The 15034-nt window shown below is 41.1% G+C and overlaps 3 protein-coding genes across 3 annotated transcripts; 1 reads left to right on the top strand and 2 right to left on the bottom strand.

Annotated features, from left to right (window-relative positions):
* Window positions 1–1256: 1256 nt before the first annotated feature.
* On the top strand, window positions 1257–1667 carry LOC142640051 (uncharacterized). The gene has a single exon (XM_075814155.1). It carries the CDS (start codon window positions 1257–1259, stop codon window positions 1665–1667), a length of 411 nt encoding a protein of 136 aa, XP_075670270.1.
* Window positions 1668–3930: 2263 nt separating this feature from the next.
* Window positions 3931–6201, bottom strand: LOC142640050 (uncharacterized). The gene is made up of 3 exons (XM_075814154.1): window positions 5694–6201; window positions 4689–5602; window positions 3931–4604 (listed from the first exon to the last, which is right to left on the bottom strand). Exons 1-3 carry the CDS (start codon window positions 6199–6201, stop codon window positions 4317–4319), a joined length of 1710 nt encoding a protein of 569 aa, XP_075670269.1. The 3' UTR covers window positions 3931–4316.
* A 2221-nt stretch (window positions 6202–8422) lies between these two features.
* Window positions 8423–14974, bottom strand: LOC142641321 (uncharacterized). The gene is given in 7 exon segments (XM_075815731.1): window positions 8423–8942; window positions 8945–9007; window positions 9347–9620; window positions 11093–11258; window positions 13304–13396; window positions 13528–13567; window positions 14743–14974. Coding segments are annotated over 7 exon segments (822 nt in total). The 5' UTR covers window positions 14797–14974; the 3' UTR covers window positions 8423–8810.
* Window positions 14975–15034: the final 60 nt, after the last annotated feature.

Below are 15034 nucleotides of genomic sequence, written 5' to 3'. Positions count from 1 at the left end.
AGAAAATTGCCTCATTATTTTCAAGCTCACACCGTCCATATTCTGACCGAGTACCCTCTCCAGTCGCTATTAAGAAGATCTGACTTCACGAGAAGGATAGCTAAGTGGGGGACTCATTTGGGCTCATTCGACATTAGATATAGGCTGAGGAACTCGGTGAAAGGACAAATGCTTGCAGACTTTATTGCCGAGTTCTCGCCAAAAAGTGCGGACGTAGTTTGCCTCGTCGAGGTTCGGCCTTGGAAGGTGTTCATGGACGGCGCATCCAACACGGCGGGAGCAAGGGCTGGAATCGTGGTCATCACCATGGAAGTACTAAAGCTAGAGCACTCGTTCAGGCTGGGTTTCAGGGCTTCCAATAATGAGGCCGAATATGAGGCTCTACTTGCCGGACTAAGGGTCGTCATGGGCTGGTGGAAGTCTACTCGGATTCTCTACTGGTGGTTAGCCAGGTGCCAGGGAACTTCGAGGCTAAAGACCCCCGGATGATTGAATATTTGCGATTGGTGAAGCAGACCATGTGTAATTTCTCAAATGTCAGGATTGAACGGGTAGCTTGGGAACAAAATCGGCACGTCGATTCCCTAGCGACGCTAGCATCATCACTAGCCGACGAGGTACCTCAGTTGATCAGGGTGGAGTCGGTGCCGAAACCGAGTATTACCGCCAGGATACCGGTTACACATATCACCACAGCCGAGAGTAGCTGGATGGACCCTATCATTGATTTTCTCGCAGAAGACCGAGCCCCAGAAGATGAAAAAGAGGCAGCCAAGGTACGGCGGACCGCCGCTCGATACTAGTTGTCTACCGACAGGAAGTTATATCGAAGATCATTCGAAGGACTGTATCTGCAGTGTCTTCGTCCTGATCAGGCGAAAGAACTATTGGTTGAGCTGCACGAGGGTGTGTGCGGTAGCCACGTGTGAGGGCGCTCATTGGCTCACCGAGCGATGACTCAAGGGTTTTGGTGGCCGCGGATGAGGGAAGATGCAACCGAACACGCTCGAAAATGTGAGCAGTGTCAAAGGCACGCACCGATGATCTACCAGCCTGCTGGGAACTTGAACCCAGTGAGCAATCCGTGGCCATTCGCCCGCTGGGGGCTAGACGTAATCGAGCCGTTTCCCTGAGCATCGGGCAATAAGAGGTTTGTGCTGGTGGCCGTAAACTACTTCACAAAGTGAGCAAAAGCGGAGGCACTGGCGAACACCCGAGACGTCGATGTCAAGAAATTCGTATGGAGGTGCATCATAATGGGATTTGGAGTGTCGGAGTCCCTTGTGTCAAACAATGGTTTACAGTTTGATAGCAAGGCTTTCCGAGAATTCTGCAACAACCTCGGCATCTGGAACCGGTATTCCACACCGGCATATTCGCAGAGTAGCGGCCAAGCGAAAGCAACTAACAAAGCCATCGTAAGTGGATTAAAAAAGAGGTTAGAGGGCGCCAAAGGCAGGTGGGCCGAAGAGTTGCCAAGTGTCCTATGGGCATACGGAACAACTCCAAGAAGATCCACGGGAGAAACATCATTCTCTCTAACTTATGGGGCGGAGGCTATCATTCCCGCTAAGGTGAACCTTTGCAGCGCCCGAATCACCGATTTCTCTCCGGACGGGAACGAGAAGCTAATGGCGAAGCAGCTGAACTTGCTAGAAGAACACTGAGAGGCGGCCACCATTCGTCTGGCCGAGTATCAGCAACAGCTCGCTCGGAGGTACAACAGAGCTGTAAGGAAGAGAGAATTTGCTGCAGGAGATCTGGTGCTTCGTAAGGTTGTCGGGAATACTTGAGACACTAACGCAAGAAAGCTAGCTCCATCTTGGGAAGGGCCCTTCTAGGTAACTGCTATCGCAGGGACAAGGGCGTACTACTTAGAGGATTTGAAGGAGAAACCGCTTCGCCGGCCATGGAATGTTTACAACTTAAAAAAGTTTTATCATTGACCGGATACCCTCCCAAAATGTAAACTTAATGTTTTTCCGCCTTATTATGTATTCATTAAGACGACGTTTATTCATGCAGATGCATTTTACCCCATTACTGTCTATGTTATTATTGTCAGGCGAGAGACATACATCTATGTTACTATCTTCGAGGGTAAAGACGATTCATGCACTCTAAGGACAGAAATCTGTCATCGGTTCGATCTTTACCACCGAGCAGGTGGAAACCTTAAACTATTTTCACCCTAAGGATAGAAACCTGTCCTCGGTTCAATCTTTATCGCCGAGCAAGTGGAAACCTTCCATTTCGCTCCTTTTTATTATCTAAGAACAGAAACCTTTCCTCGATTCGATCTTTATCACCGAGCAGGTGGAAACCTTCCATTTTAATTTCTTTTTATTATCTAAGGACAGAAACCTGTCCTTGGTTCGATCTTTATCACCGAGCAGGTGGAAACCTCCCTTTTTATTTCTTTTTATTATCTAAGGACAGAAATCTGTCCTCGATTCGATCTTTACCACCGAGCAGGTAGAAACCTTAAACTATTTTCACCCTAAGCACAAAAACTTGTCCTTGATTCGATCTTTATCGCCAAGCAGGTGGAAACCTTCCATTTCACTCATTTTTATTATCTAAGGACAGAAACCTTTCCTCAGTTCGATCTTTATCACTGAGCAGGTGGAAACCTTCCATTTTTATTTCTTTTTATTATCTAAGGACAGAAACTTGTCCTCGGGTCGATCTTTATCACCAAGCAGGTGGAAACCTTAAACTATTTTCACCCTAAGGAGAGAAACATGTTCTCGGTTTAATCTTTATCGCCGAGCAAGTGGAAACCTTCCATTTCACTCCTTTTTATTATCTAAGAACAAAAACCTTTCCTCGGTTCGATCTTTATCACCGAGCAGGTGGAAACCCTCCATTTTATTTCTTTTTATTATCTAAGGACAGAAACCTTTCCTCGGTTCGATCTTTATCATCGAGCAGGTGAAAACCTTCCATTTTTTATTATTATCTAAGGACAGAATCCTGTCCTCGATTCGATCTTTATCACCGAGCAAGTGGAAACCTTCTTTTTTATTTCTTTTTATTATCTAAGGATAGAAACCTGTCCTCGGTTCAATCTTTACCACCGAGCAGGTGGAAACCTTAAACTATTTTCACCCTAAGGACAGAAACTTGTCCTCGGTTCGATCTTTATTGCCGAGCAGGTGGAAACCTTCCATTTCACTCCTTTTTATTATCTAAGGACAGAAATCTTTCCTCGGTTCGATCTTTATCACCGAGCAGGTGGAAACCTTCCATTTTTATTTCTTTTTATTATCTAAGGACAGAAACCTTTCCTCGGTTCGATCTTTATCACCGAGCAGGTGGAAACCTTCCATTTTTATTTCTTTTTATTATCTAAGGACAGAAACCTGTCCTCGGTTCGATCTTTATCACCGAGCAGGTGGAAACCTTCCTTTTTATTTCTTTTTATTATCTAAGGACAGAAACATGTTCTCGGTTCGATCTTTATCACTGAACAGGTGGAAACCTTCCATTTTTTTCTTTTTTTTTTCTAAGGACAGGATCCTACTATCGGTTCGATCACCATCACTGAGCAGATGGAAATCTCGAACTACATCTTCGTTGAGACGGAAGCTCATCCTTGGTGTGGTCCGCGACCGCGAGCTACCAAAAACCTAAACCTTTGCACCCTAGGGGCGAAGGGGCTACACCTTACCCCCAACAATGAGAAAGTAAGGTATGATGAGTAGCATAACCTTAATCATGTAAAAAATTGACAGCTATTAAACAAACAACAGGGAAACACACGGTATTTGAACAATATTAATTAAAACTCTCCAAAGATCGGGAAATTGTTTCGTCACCACTGCCCGACGACTTAGGCTCATCAAACGCAAACCAATAAACAAAAAAAAATATAATAATAATAATAATAATAATAAAAAAAAAAGAGTGCTAAACTTTCAAACGGCAGGATCGGTTGGTGCAGGGAGTATAGCGGGTTGCTCATTTCCGCTTCCAGCGGCGTGGGGAGATGGGGTCTGGTCTTGAACAGCTTCAGCTCTAGTACAGATATTGCTCGTAACCTCCGGGTCAGCTGTCTCCACATGAGCATCAATATCCCGTACGAGATCCCTCATACTCGGGGTCTCCTCCTCATTCGTAGCGTCGGCTCGGCTCTGAACGGGCGGAGGAGGGGGCACTGGGTAGGGGATGTGCCCAGGATTCCACAGCGGAGAGTCCTCTGCTAGGCCCATCGCCTGGAGAGCAGCTAACCACCCCTCCCTGAATCCATGGCGCTGAGCTTGGTGAATAATTGGTTCCGCAGAGTTTTCAGCCTCCGAGAAGTCCACGTTGTATCACTTCTCCTCACAAGCTTCGAGGGATTCTTTCAAATCGGCAATTTGATCGGCTTGGGCTAGATTCAAGCTATCCGCCGTCGCTAACTTAAGCTCTATCTCGCCTAGCTTCGTCTCCAGGATAGTCAGCTTGTTCTCGGCATCTATTGCTTTCCTCTCTGACGCTGCAACAGCCTCCATTTTCTCCCTGGCGGTAACCTCGGCCACGGCTTTCAGCGCCTTCTCCCGCTCAACAGCCTCAATTGCGTCTTTCAACCTCCCATCCATAACGCCGGTTAACTGCGTGGCCTGAGAATAGAACAGTGACAAAAAGTGAGGCTGGGAAGAAAGCTACCCATTCAAACGGGTGCCGTGAAGGGAATAAGAAATTACTGCAATAGTATGCCATTGTAGCCGCCTAACGAGCGTCTCGCCATCCCCTTCCGAAAAATAATGGACATCCTCAGGTAGCATGAGCCCCTTCACCAAACTTTGAGCCACTTTTCCACCTTCGCCCTTATCCCACATCCAAACACTGGCCGTCGCGGGTAAAGGCTGATCACCCAACAAAAAAGCTGGCTGCCAACCAACCTTGGGCTGAGAGGAAAACGCCACGTTCATCCCGACCTGAGCCGCTGGTGGAGTGGCAGCCAACGTCTCTAGGGTCCTCGACCCACCCCGTGCGCAGGGCGGGGTCTTCAATAGGGCGCCGCCTGGGGTTAGGGCGGTCTTCTCGGCTGCTCTTGTCCTCTTCCTATTTTCGTCCACGAGTGGAGCTTGTAAAGTTCTTTTAGGAGGTTGAGGTGGGGCCACAGGTCTGGCACCGGGTATGAACCGTGCGAAGGTCATCTCCCTACGCTTCACCATTTCTCCCCTTAAGTCGGATTTAGTGCCTGAAGTACCTGCTGGTTCAGCCGCTCTTTCCTCGGCTATTGGGGCAGCGTTTTCCGGCTGCTCGATTGCTTCGTGTCTTCTTCGATTTTGGGACACTCGCTCGGCAGACGCGTCCCTAACCAGAGCAATGTCGTCGGCAGTTGTATAACGGGGACCGAGTTCTCGAGCGTCTCTGGTGGTTAGTGCGGGAGGAAGAAACTTTTTGTACTGGACGTCTATGTACGACAGGAGCGGACTGTCTACCAAGAGCGCCTGGCTGAAGTTTTGCCAAGTGTTGTACACCGGGTTAACGCCGAGGATCAAATGAGACGCCCGAAGTTGCCCCTTGTCGTGTACAAAAATCTCTAACCTCAAAACAAAGTTAAGATCCTGCGCGTGTATGACTCGGGAGTTCGGCAGAAACCTTTTTGACTCTGCAACAAATTCGAAAATAAACGGATCAGTTAAGTGCTCAAATAATGAAAAGATGCATGGTCATGTTAGTCAAAGGTTCTCAGTACCGACCAACGTTGCGCGGCGAAAGCTGGCAGAGTAGCTCACTGGCTAGCCAATTGCCACGTACCCGAACAAACTCGTTAGCCGAGTTTTTGTTAGAGTCAGGCAGGCAAGAGATAAGTTGGACTCGCATATCTCTAGTTTTCAAGTAATAGCCACTCGAAAAATTGCCGCATAGTTTATACATAAAATTGATGTTGTGGTGATTTAATTGCAACCCGAACATCTTATTCAACCGGCTGACACAACTGACTACTCTATAAAAGTTCAGGGAAAATTGGTCGGGGCATAGACCGCAGAATCCTAGGGTGCCTATAATGAGAGGGTCTACAGGAAATCTAACCCCACCCTCAAGTATGGACATCAGAGGAAAGAACGACGTGCTTGAATTGGCGGCCCTCTCAAGTTCGATATCACCCATATTGCAATACGCAATGTTGACGTCCTCTGGGACACCAAGGGTCTCTCTAAAACTAGCCAAGGCAGCCCCAGGGGTGAGAAGATGAGAATAACCCATTCTTAGAGTATGAAACGAAGAAGAATTGAAAAAAGAGAGAGACAGAGAAAACTTACTTTGGGCTCTAAGGAGTGAGAAGCTGGAGGAGTGTTTAGACGCAGAGGTGGGAGGCTCAGCAAAGAAAATATTGAGAGTGAAAGACGCAGAAAGTGAAATGAAGACCAAAGGATGACTATATATAGAGACTGGGGCATTTAATGGAGCGAAGAGCGGGAAAAGACCCCTCATAACTTCTCTGAACAACCTCCCCACACGTGTAGCGCGATTTACGAACGGGTCACAGTTATTGATGTGATGATCTGACACAGCGCTACTTTTAAGAGGTCTACATTAATCACCCTGGCCGCACGACGACAACGCTCGGCATGCTTAGGAGGCCGCTGTCGTGATCCTACCCGGGTCCTTGATTCTAATGCTGAGCGCCGAGTATGAATCAAGGGGGGCTATTGTGCGGGCGCTCCCCTCTCCAAGGCCCAGATGGTCATAAAGGCCTTTTATGCTAACACCACAGTGTGGAACCTAGTGCCAGCCAAATGCACAAACTCATTTTGGACAAACTTAGGTGCTCCTTGAAACCCTGAAATCTAGGGATGAGAACGTTTATGACATGGTCGGCAATGAGAAATCTCATCATCCCCGATGAATAGGCTCCTCGAACAGCCATAACTTAGAAAGCACGTTTTCACCTAGGTAATATCTCGACCGAACAACAGACCCAACGGTGGAGCTAGTTCCAATGCCACTATCACCCTCTGCCCACCACCAAACACCCACTCAGGAGCAACAATATTGGACCTCCCTTCCACTACCTAGGTAATATCTCGGCCAAGCAACAAACCCAACGGTGGAACTAGTTCTAATGCCATTTTCATTTTATCCCATTCGTATTTAAAGCACCCACTACAGAGTAACAACATTGGACCGCTTTCTCCACTGACCAGGAAAGCGATTGTGCCGATCCCACTATCTCGTTCTATAAATAGGCGAAGGAAATTTAGGTTTGGGGTTGGGGAATTCTAGGGGGAGAAGTTGTGGAGCTAAAGAATCATCACCTGGGAAAAGGAAGGTACTAGGGGAAGAGTAAGCTACAGAGTTGGGCTAGCCGAGCATAGCATCACCCATAGTAGAAAATTCAAAAGCCCACTATACAAATAAATTGTGAGCCCAAATACCTCTTAGGCCCACTAGTCGTATCTGGGTGCGCACAGTAATGGATGAGGAAACTAAACTTTTGTCCACAAATTATAACCTTAGCTGTGTAGAATTTTACATTAAAAAGAAAAAAAAAATGGAACTATGAAAGAAGATAACATATAGGTGTATATACTGATTAGTTGAAAAAGACCCTTCAAACCTTATCTCCAACTAAACTGATTGTCTCTGAGCCTCGACCTGTCTGCTTTTGCTTGGATGGGTGGAACTAGATTGTGCTAAATCAATTCATGCAAAATACTCGTAAATCAACAATCTCGCTTTTGTATTACCATGTTTCATGGCCATTCTTTCGTTGCCTGTAATATGAGTCTTGCAATTTAGATTGTCACCGACATTCGTCAACTTCTTCGTATATCCATAAATAATAAAGTCTAAATTTACAGCAGCGATGTCCAAATTTCAATTCCCTACCCCCAACTATCAAATTATCTAAAGAAAAATTACCTATGTTTAACCCAAAATAAAGTTGTTGCCACGTGAATGTTCCTTTGCTAGATTTTTCTGGGCTAAATTGGGTGTTCCCAAATTTTTTTTAATATATTTATTTGAATAGGAAGGTGTTCCCATTTCAAATCTCAAGAACTTGGCCTTAACATGGCTCAGATTAAAAATTTTCTGCCTCTTATCGTTTTAGTAATTCTTACATCCAATAGAATGTTCTGTTCCCCATGGGCGATTTGCAGCTTTGGTTACATCGAAATCTCTTCATCTTTCAGAAAGGAATGGTAAACCCTTAACTTTCATTAAGAGTGCTCAAGAAAGGAGCTGAATTCTTTGAGCTAGCAACCAATTCATCTACTAGGCTGGCCCATTATACCATTGCCCTCTTCATTGCGGCAAAATTGAACCCACTCAAAGAGCCACAGTATTCTCTTACGAAATAATTTTTGATAAACAAGTACAACCTTTCGCTTTTCCTTTTTGTGAATATATGCATATGTAGACGCAAAAAACGATGTGGTTCTATTTTTTGTGAAAAAATCTGCCTCGTATGCTGCTCAGAACAGTCACCATAATACAATTCGTGTATTAAAATTGAAGTATATTTACACGAGGTCAAAACAGAATTCAAAGATTTAGTTCTCCCCTTTGCTAGTATTGGTGTTCTTGATACTGTAGGCTGACAACTCCTAAAGCTATTTCGTTCCAACCCATAGAAAAAAACACTAACACTCTCAAAAGCATTAACCTACCTCCTTATAATTCCTTCTCCAAACCGGTATCACAGACTCTTCTCTAAATGACACATCCAACCAAGTCAGTAATTCCAACACACTGGAAACTCATCTTCAAGACAAATTCCACTCCAGCTAATGTTTTGACTAAATGTCCCATAAAAGTAAATGCAACTGGTTATAAGCCTGGACTCTACAGACGGTCACACTGCATGAGGCTCATGGAAAGAACCAGACCTTGATGAAGATTGCCAAAGCCATTTGCAACAAAAATGCAGCAACCACCGTCAATGAAAGATCAGCCCTCCCTTCTATATGAGATTTGAGGTTGAAGGCAACAAAGCAAGCTGAGAGGCAGCACCAGCAAGAATTATGATGATCCACCGTACAATCTCGACAGGGATGAGCAACAGAAACTGAAAAATACACGAGTTTACAAATTATGAAGTGGGGGTTTCTCAGCTTGGGAATCGCAAATGCACAAGTTTTCTGACAATATTAAATTTCCTTCAGTGATCATCAATCTTTTATAATATAAGTTGCCTCCTGGTTTACACCACTCACTAAGAACTAAACAATTAAAGCTTAAACAGAAGCTATACTGGTTCAATGGAGCAACCGGGGTTTAAATACTCCAGAGGGAACATATGCAGTTCAGAGATATGCACCCTCAAAAATCTATATAGTGATGACAAAGAGAAGAGGGGGGGGGGGGGGGGTTGGGGAGGAGCAAAGCAAAGAGCACAGCAACTTACCGAGGCCAAAACAAAAACAAAGAACGAATATCCCCACAAGCACCAAAATTGAACAAGACTGGGCTTTGAACCCAGATACTGAAGCAAGAAGTAAAATGCCAATGGCACCACTATTGCATAACCATAGACTGAACCTGCTGCCACATTCATGTAGTTGACATCGAAGCTCCAGGAAGTAGTGTTATCAGTGTGTTTTTCCATGAGGTAGGTGGCACAATTTCCAAAAGAAGCAAGCACAAATACCAATGTAGTGGAGATCCAGATGAGCCCATATCTACACGTCAGGGAGAAAAAGTCAATGTCAGCTACTCATGAAATCAATGATGTTGTCAACTAACCATCAGATTCAGAACCCAGAGAGAAAACCAAAAAAAAAATGTAATAATTAGATTCTCAAAAAGTTCAGATATTTGTCAGAAAAGTCTCTTTTTATGAGCAATACAGTTTTTCCCAAATGCGTGATTTCTCTAAAAGTCAAATTTTCTTCCCAGAAATTGCACTTGCATATATGTAAACTTATGCAAATGAGAAGAAGACAAACTTAAAACATTCGAAATCCATAAATGTTATCATATCAGCATTCCAATTTTCTTATAGAAAGATCAATTACAGAATTCTAAGAAATCCCTTATGAGAATAGAGAGACTTTGCTTTTGCATAACTTATGAAGAAAAGGAAAAGAATGTGGCGTGCATGCAATTTGAATCTGCAAAGAACAGTACGAGAAAGGGCCATGAAACTGTAAGCATAATGAAAGCTTGAAAGTGCAGCAACCTTTAACCTTCAGAAAATTAAAAATAACTTGTTGCACATTAAACCATCATCCTTCCAAGCAAGAGATTGGAAAATTCATTCCTTGTTATGTAAAGACACGAAAATTTACAGAATCTGATATTTAAGTATGAAATCATGGTTCATCTTCCCCATCAGTCACTGTCTTTAGTTCTTCAAATGTTGTTATGTGAATTCACAGACAAAATAAAGGAGCATGGAAAATATTTGCAGATAGATATCAAACATCCTCTACTTGGCTCATATCATATCAAAAGATACAAATATTTCTTTTACTTCCAGGGTAGAAGGAAAAATAAAAAAAATAAAGACCCTGAAAAGACAAGCCACCTACCCACTTTCTGTTTCTCTTTTTTTCTTGTCAACATATTCTGATAGTCCCAAATCATTTCAAACAAGGAAACAATCTCTTAGACTTGGTAAGTTTGTTGACCTGAATAGGTTTGTCTGCTTTACCATAAATCATGTTTTTTGTTGAAGGAATTTCTTAGTTCTTAAATATCTTTAATCCAACTATTTATCCTGAATATATTTAGTTCCAGTTTATGTTAATTTAATTCATAGTGTCCTAACTCTGTATGAATGGATGTCTATCCAAAGCAATGTTCATTTCACTTTTTTTTTTGGGGTAGAATTTGTTTATATAATCCACTGGCCATTGGAGTTGCTCTAGTATACTTCCCGTGTACTATAGCATTCTCCTCTTTTTAGTAAAATGCTTATTTACTTAATACATATTTTTTTTCCAGAAAGTACTTTTATAAAATTATTTATAACTTTGTAGCGGATGTTAGAATATCAAAGGGCTTTATCTTCAAACATGGTTTTGTACAGACACAAACTGTCTATTAGTTTCAAATAATCGTTTTGAATGAATATATTAGGACCAATATTTAGATAAAGGAGAACCAAAAGGGGGAAAAGGAAAAAAAGAAAAGAAGCAGCAGTACTCACAGATCAGGGTTAGCTTCAATTTTGCTAAAAAAATCTCCGGCATTTGGATACAAAGAACTTATCAGTCTGTTTACGACAACATCTGTATCAACATCAAAATATTGTGTGTATGATAAGATATTAAACATTCCCTTCCAGCCATTTGCTGGTTGTTGCTCAAATCCTTCTGCAAGGATAGAAAGACAGAGATCATTCTACATGAAGTGAATCTAGCAGCAGTCATTGGAATGACGGATATGCCATAAAAATGACAGCCAAGTCCAACAGCACTGCCAGAAAATATGAATAGAAAAATGACTGAACATTTAAAATTGTATCAACTCAATGTTATAATATATATATATATATATATATATGTATGTATGTATGTATATATCCACTAGGTAGAGAAGAAGCAAGCAAGTTCCAACAAGTCCAAAGAATTGGTTAACCATATATAAATGCAACTATCAGATATGTCACTGAATGAACTACTGTCTGAGCTCTCATTCAATATAACCTTACCCATTAAGATTTCAGTTCAATGCCTTGCATATGTTCAATGGCATCCGAATTTGTGCATACCTGTTCCAGTCAATCCTACGCATCTCAATTTGATATCCATGAATTTTTTTTTTTTTTTTTTTTGGGGGGGGGGGGGGGGGGTTGGAAGGCAAGTAGGACTTGCTGAGTCAAAAGGTCCATCAACCAAGCTAAATAATATAAGTCGAAGATAATTCTATTAGATGAAAACTCTATTTCTCTGATTTTTCTTCTAGTTGAACTTATTCCTGATATTTTGGCCAAAATTTATCTCCGATGTATCCTCTTCTAATGCTAATTTTGAGTAAGTTACAAAACCTTCAAAACAGTCTGCTTAGAATTCAACAAATTTGGCTTTCAAAACTATATATTATATGACCTTGGCGAAATGATCTCTACATGTTTCGTGTCTCAACTACCAAAACAACCTCCTGTCAGAATTTTTTCTTTCTTTTATTATTAATTTTTGTTTGGGAGGGGTTGGGATCGATCCTATGTATCTTGATTTAATTGTGTGAGTGGCCCAGTTGGCTTGATTGAGGTCCTTATTTTTTGGTTCAAAAATGTCCCTACATCCCTATGTTTAAGTAGAAACAAACTAAATGACAATTCGGTAAAAAAACACCTCTAACTCCCACTAAAACATTGCCTAAAAAATAGAGTCACTCTCCTGCTAATTTTCTAATTGCTTTATCCACTTATAAATTAGATTCTCAAAATAAAAATTATAAACAGGTTTTTTTTGTTTTTTTTTGCTACAAAATAAACATGTAATATTTGTTCACTTTTTGAAGCTAACCTCATGACACTCCTGGTTGTACTAGTAATTCTAAATGCGTAATATTAATGAGAAAACGCGTAAACCTCAAATTGGAATGAATGAAAAATTATGACACTATAAAGAAAAATTAAAAAAAAAAGTCTCATCGCATGCACGAAGTGCGTGTGATGAGACTAGTATATATATATATATATATATATATATATATATATAAAGTTGTGTGTGATCCCTTTTAATGTGTAATAGTTGGTGGGAAAAAAACTCCCCATAATGGCAGGCCCAGAAATTCAATCAGCCAAGCAATCAATTGTATGAAAAGATAATAGTGGTTATGAAGAGCCCCTTTTCCTTAATTACCACACAAGTCCCAAATCCAAAGTTACCAAGCAATATGATGATACATCCATGAAGCTACAAATCCAGAATAAAACCAATAGATGTCCCAGATAGATCACTGTAATTGAATCCAAATGTCCTACAGATATTGCCTCTTTCCTATATAGCAGGGTTTCTTAAAGAGAAGAATCCCACATTGAAACTACGAGTTTTATGACCATAAAGGAGAGGGGGGGGGGGGGGGGTTGCTTATGATGACATTAAATGATAACTGAACTGCACTCTCTACAGATATTGAACAAAACAATAAAGATATCTCATTATAAGTGGAGGAGTGAATAGAAGATGAAATATTCATCAATTAGCATTTTCAATAAAGAGCCTTGAAGTTCTTATACATATAAAGGATCCTTCAAGCTTAGTGGCATTGTCTAATCTCCTTTATGAGGATAGCCAAGGTTCAAATCTACCCTTCCCTACTTGTTGTAACAAATTGCTCATGTTCCTTAAAAAACTGTGTAGTTATCCTATAAGCTCCAAAAGTCTGGGAAAGAGAGAGTTAAGAACCATACCAGCTGTACTTCCAAGAGTTTGATAACCCCGCCCTCCTCCTCCTCCTCCTCCTCCATTGTTTGGAGGGAATATTTGCAAATTTGCTTCAGGAACTTCATATGAGTTCAGAAACAAGTTTTAGGGGAAGAAAAGGAGAATGATTCAGATTCAGCAGTAACTATGAACAAAAAATAAAAAAATCGTTGTATCACAAAGCAAAAATTTTGACAATAGAATCTCATACCGTCATAGTGTGAAGTGCTCTTTTCATCCTTGATGACAGCCTATGCACCAAAAAACAGTTTTAAGAGAATATTCATTAATGATAACAACAGCAACAACAACAATTCAAGATTATATAGAATTTTACAACTCAAAACAACTTCAAAATATATATACCATTTTGGGCATTTTGGCACATGAGAATTATAGCTCGAGAACAAAATGTTATGAAAAATTTTAAATTAAAAAATTTGCAAACAGATTAATCTTTACCACAAAAAAAAGGGTAAACCTAACTTAGGAATTTACAGCACAAGTAAATATTTGGTAACCTTGGATAAGAAGTTTCTTTTGGCATTAGCTAACAAGTTGCTTCCTATAGTCATAGATTGGTGTTGAATGTAACCTACTTTAAACATTAGGTCAGGAGGTTGACACATAAATTACGACGGTCCATTAAAACCTCCCAAGTCCCAACAAAGGGAAAATTATTATGAGATTTCTTCAACTGCAGGGCAAAACATTCCTCATTAGGTTACTTTCCAGTATTGCCTCTAGAAGTTCTAAATTTCCAATCCATATATAGTTAAGCGAATGGTTCAGATTTCATCGCGTCACCAACATTTACACAAACCTAGACTAGCACTACTTTTGGCAACTATTGAAGATAGCAAAATCAGAAGCATTCATTTCACTACGAACAGTTCGAATTTCAAGAACTCTGCAGTGGATTTACCTTAGGAAATTTAGAGGATCCTAATTGGTAAAGTCTCTAGGTTTTTACTCAACTTAACTAAAAGCTAATATATATAAACATAATGTAATAAACTCAACCATATACAGAAATTATAATCGATCATTATCCATTTATTAATCATTTTGAAATAGAGCTCTAGCTTCTACTAATGCGAAATTTGCTTTGTAGAACCATTTCGCTGACTTCAGTTTTTGACTTTTGTTCTCTTAAAAGGCACAATACTTGAAATTACACGAAATTTGAAAATCTTTTTCCTTTTCCTCAGCTTTCTCAGGAAACAAACAAAACGGAGAAAATAAAAATAGAAGCACAAGTGATCGATCTCGATTACTACATGCAGTAGATCAATTTGCTCCCAAATCAAAATACAGAAAATGAAAAACCAAAAAAAAAAAAAAAAAGAACATCAAATTAGTAAAATTACAGAGAAGTAAACACAAAATTGATCAGAAAGAGAAATAATAGAAAATCAGAACATACAGGAACTGAGCCGAGCAAATGGCTGGTAGGGAGGCTTGTGTAGGACTCGTCCATGGCAGAGAGAGAGAGAGAGAGAGAGACAATGCGTTATGAATATGTGTGAGAATCTGAGAATTTGATGAAAGAAATGAAATGAACGAGAGGTGAAACGAGAGAGCCCTAAGACGACGTCGCTTTTCGTAGCTTGGAAGGAACACACAGAGGACGAGACGAGAGAAGGAAGACTGGACTTACCGGTACTTACAATAAAGAGCTCTCTGAAAGAGGAGGGAAAGAGGGGAGGAATTGTAGT

Source organism: Castanea sativa, chromosome 6 (genome assembly GCF_040712315.1).
Source record: "Castanea sativa cultivar Marrone di Chiusa Pesio chromosome 6, ASM4071231v1".
Lineage (NCBI taxonomy): Eukaryota > Viridiplantae > Streptophyta > Magnoliopsida > Fagales > Fagaceae > Castanea > Castanea sativa.
The sequence above is the reverse complement of the archived record's forward strand: the minus strand, read 5'-3'. Positions and strand labels throughout refer to the sequence as shown.

Coding starts and splice junctions, on each gene's coding strand:
- LOC142640050 (XM_075814154.1), bottom strand. CDS start 6,201: ATGGGTTATTCTCATCTTCTCACCCCTGGGGCTGCCTTGGCTAGTTTT. Junction 5,603..5,693: donor GCTTTCGCCGCGCAACGTTG/GTCGGTACTGAG, acceptor AATTTGTTGCAG/AGTCAAAAAGGTTTCTGCCG. Junction 4,605..4,688: donor TACAATGGCATACTATTGCA/GTAATTTCTTAT, acceptor TTCTATTCTCAG/GCCACGCAGTTAACCGGCGT.
- LOC142640051 (XM_075814155.1), top strand. CDS start 1,257: ATGGGATTTGGAGTGTCGGAGTCCCTTGTGTCAAACAATGGTTTACAG.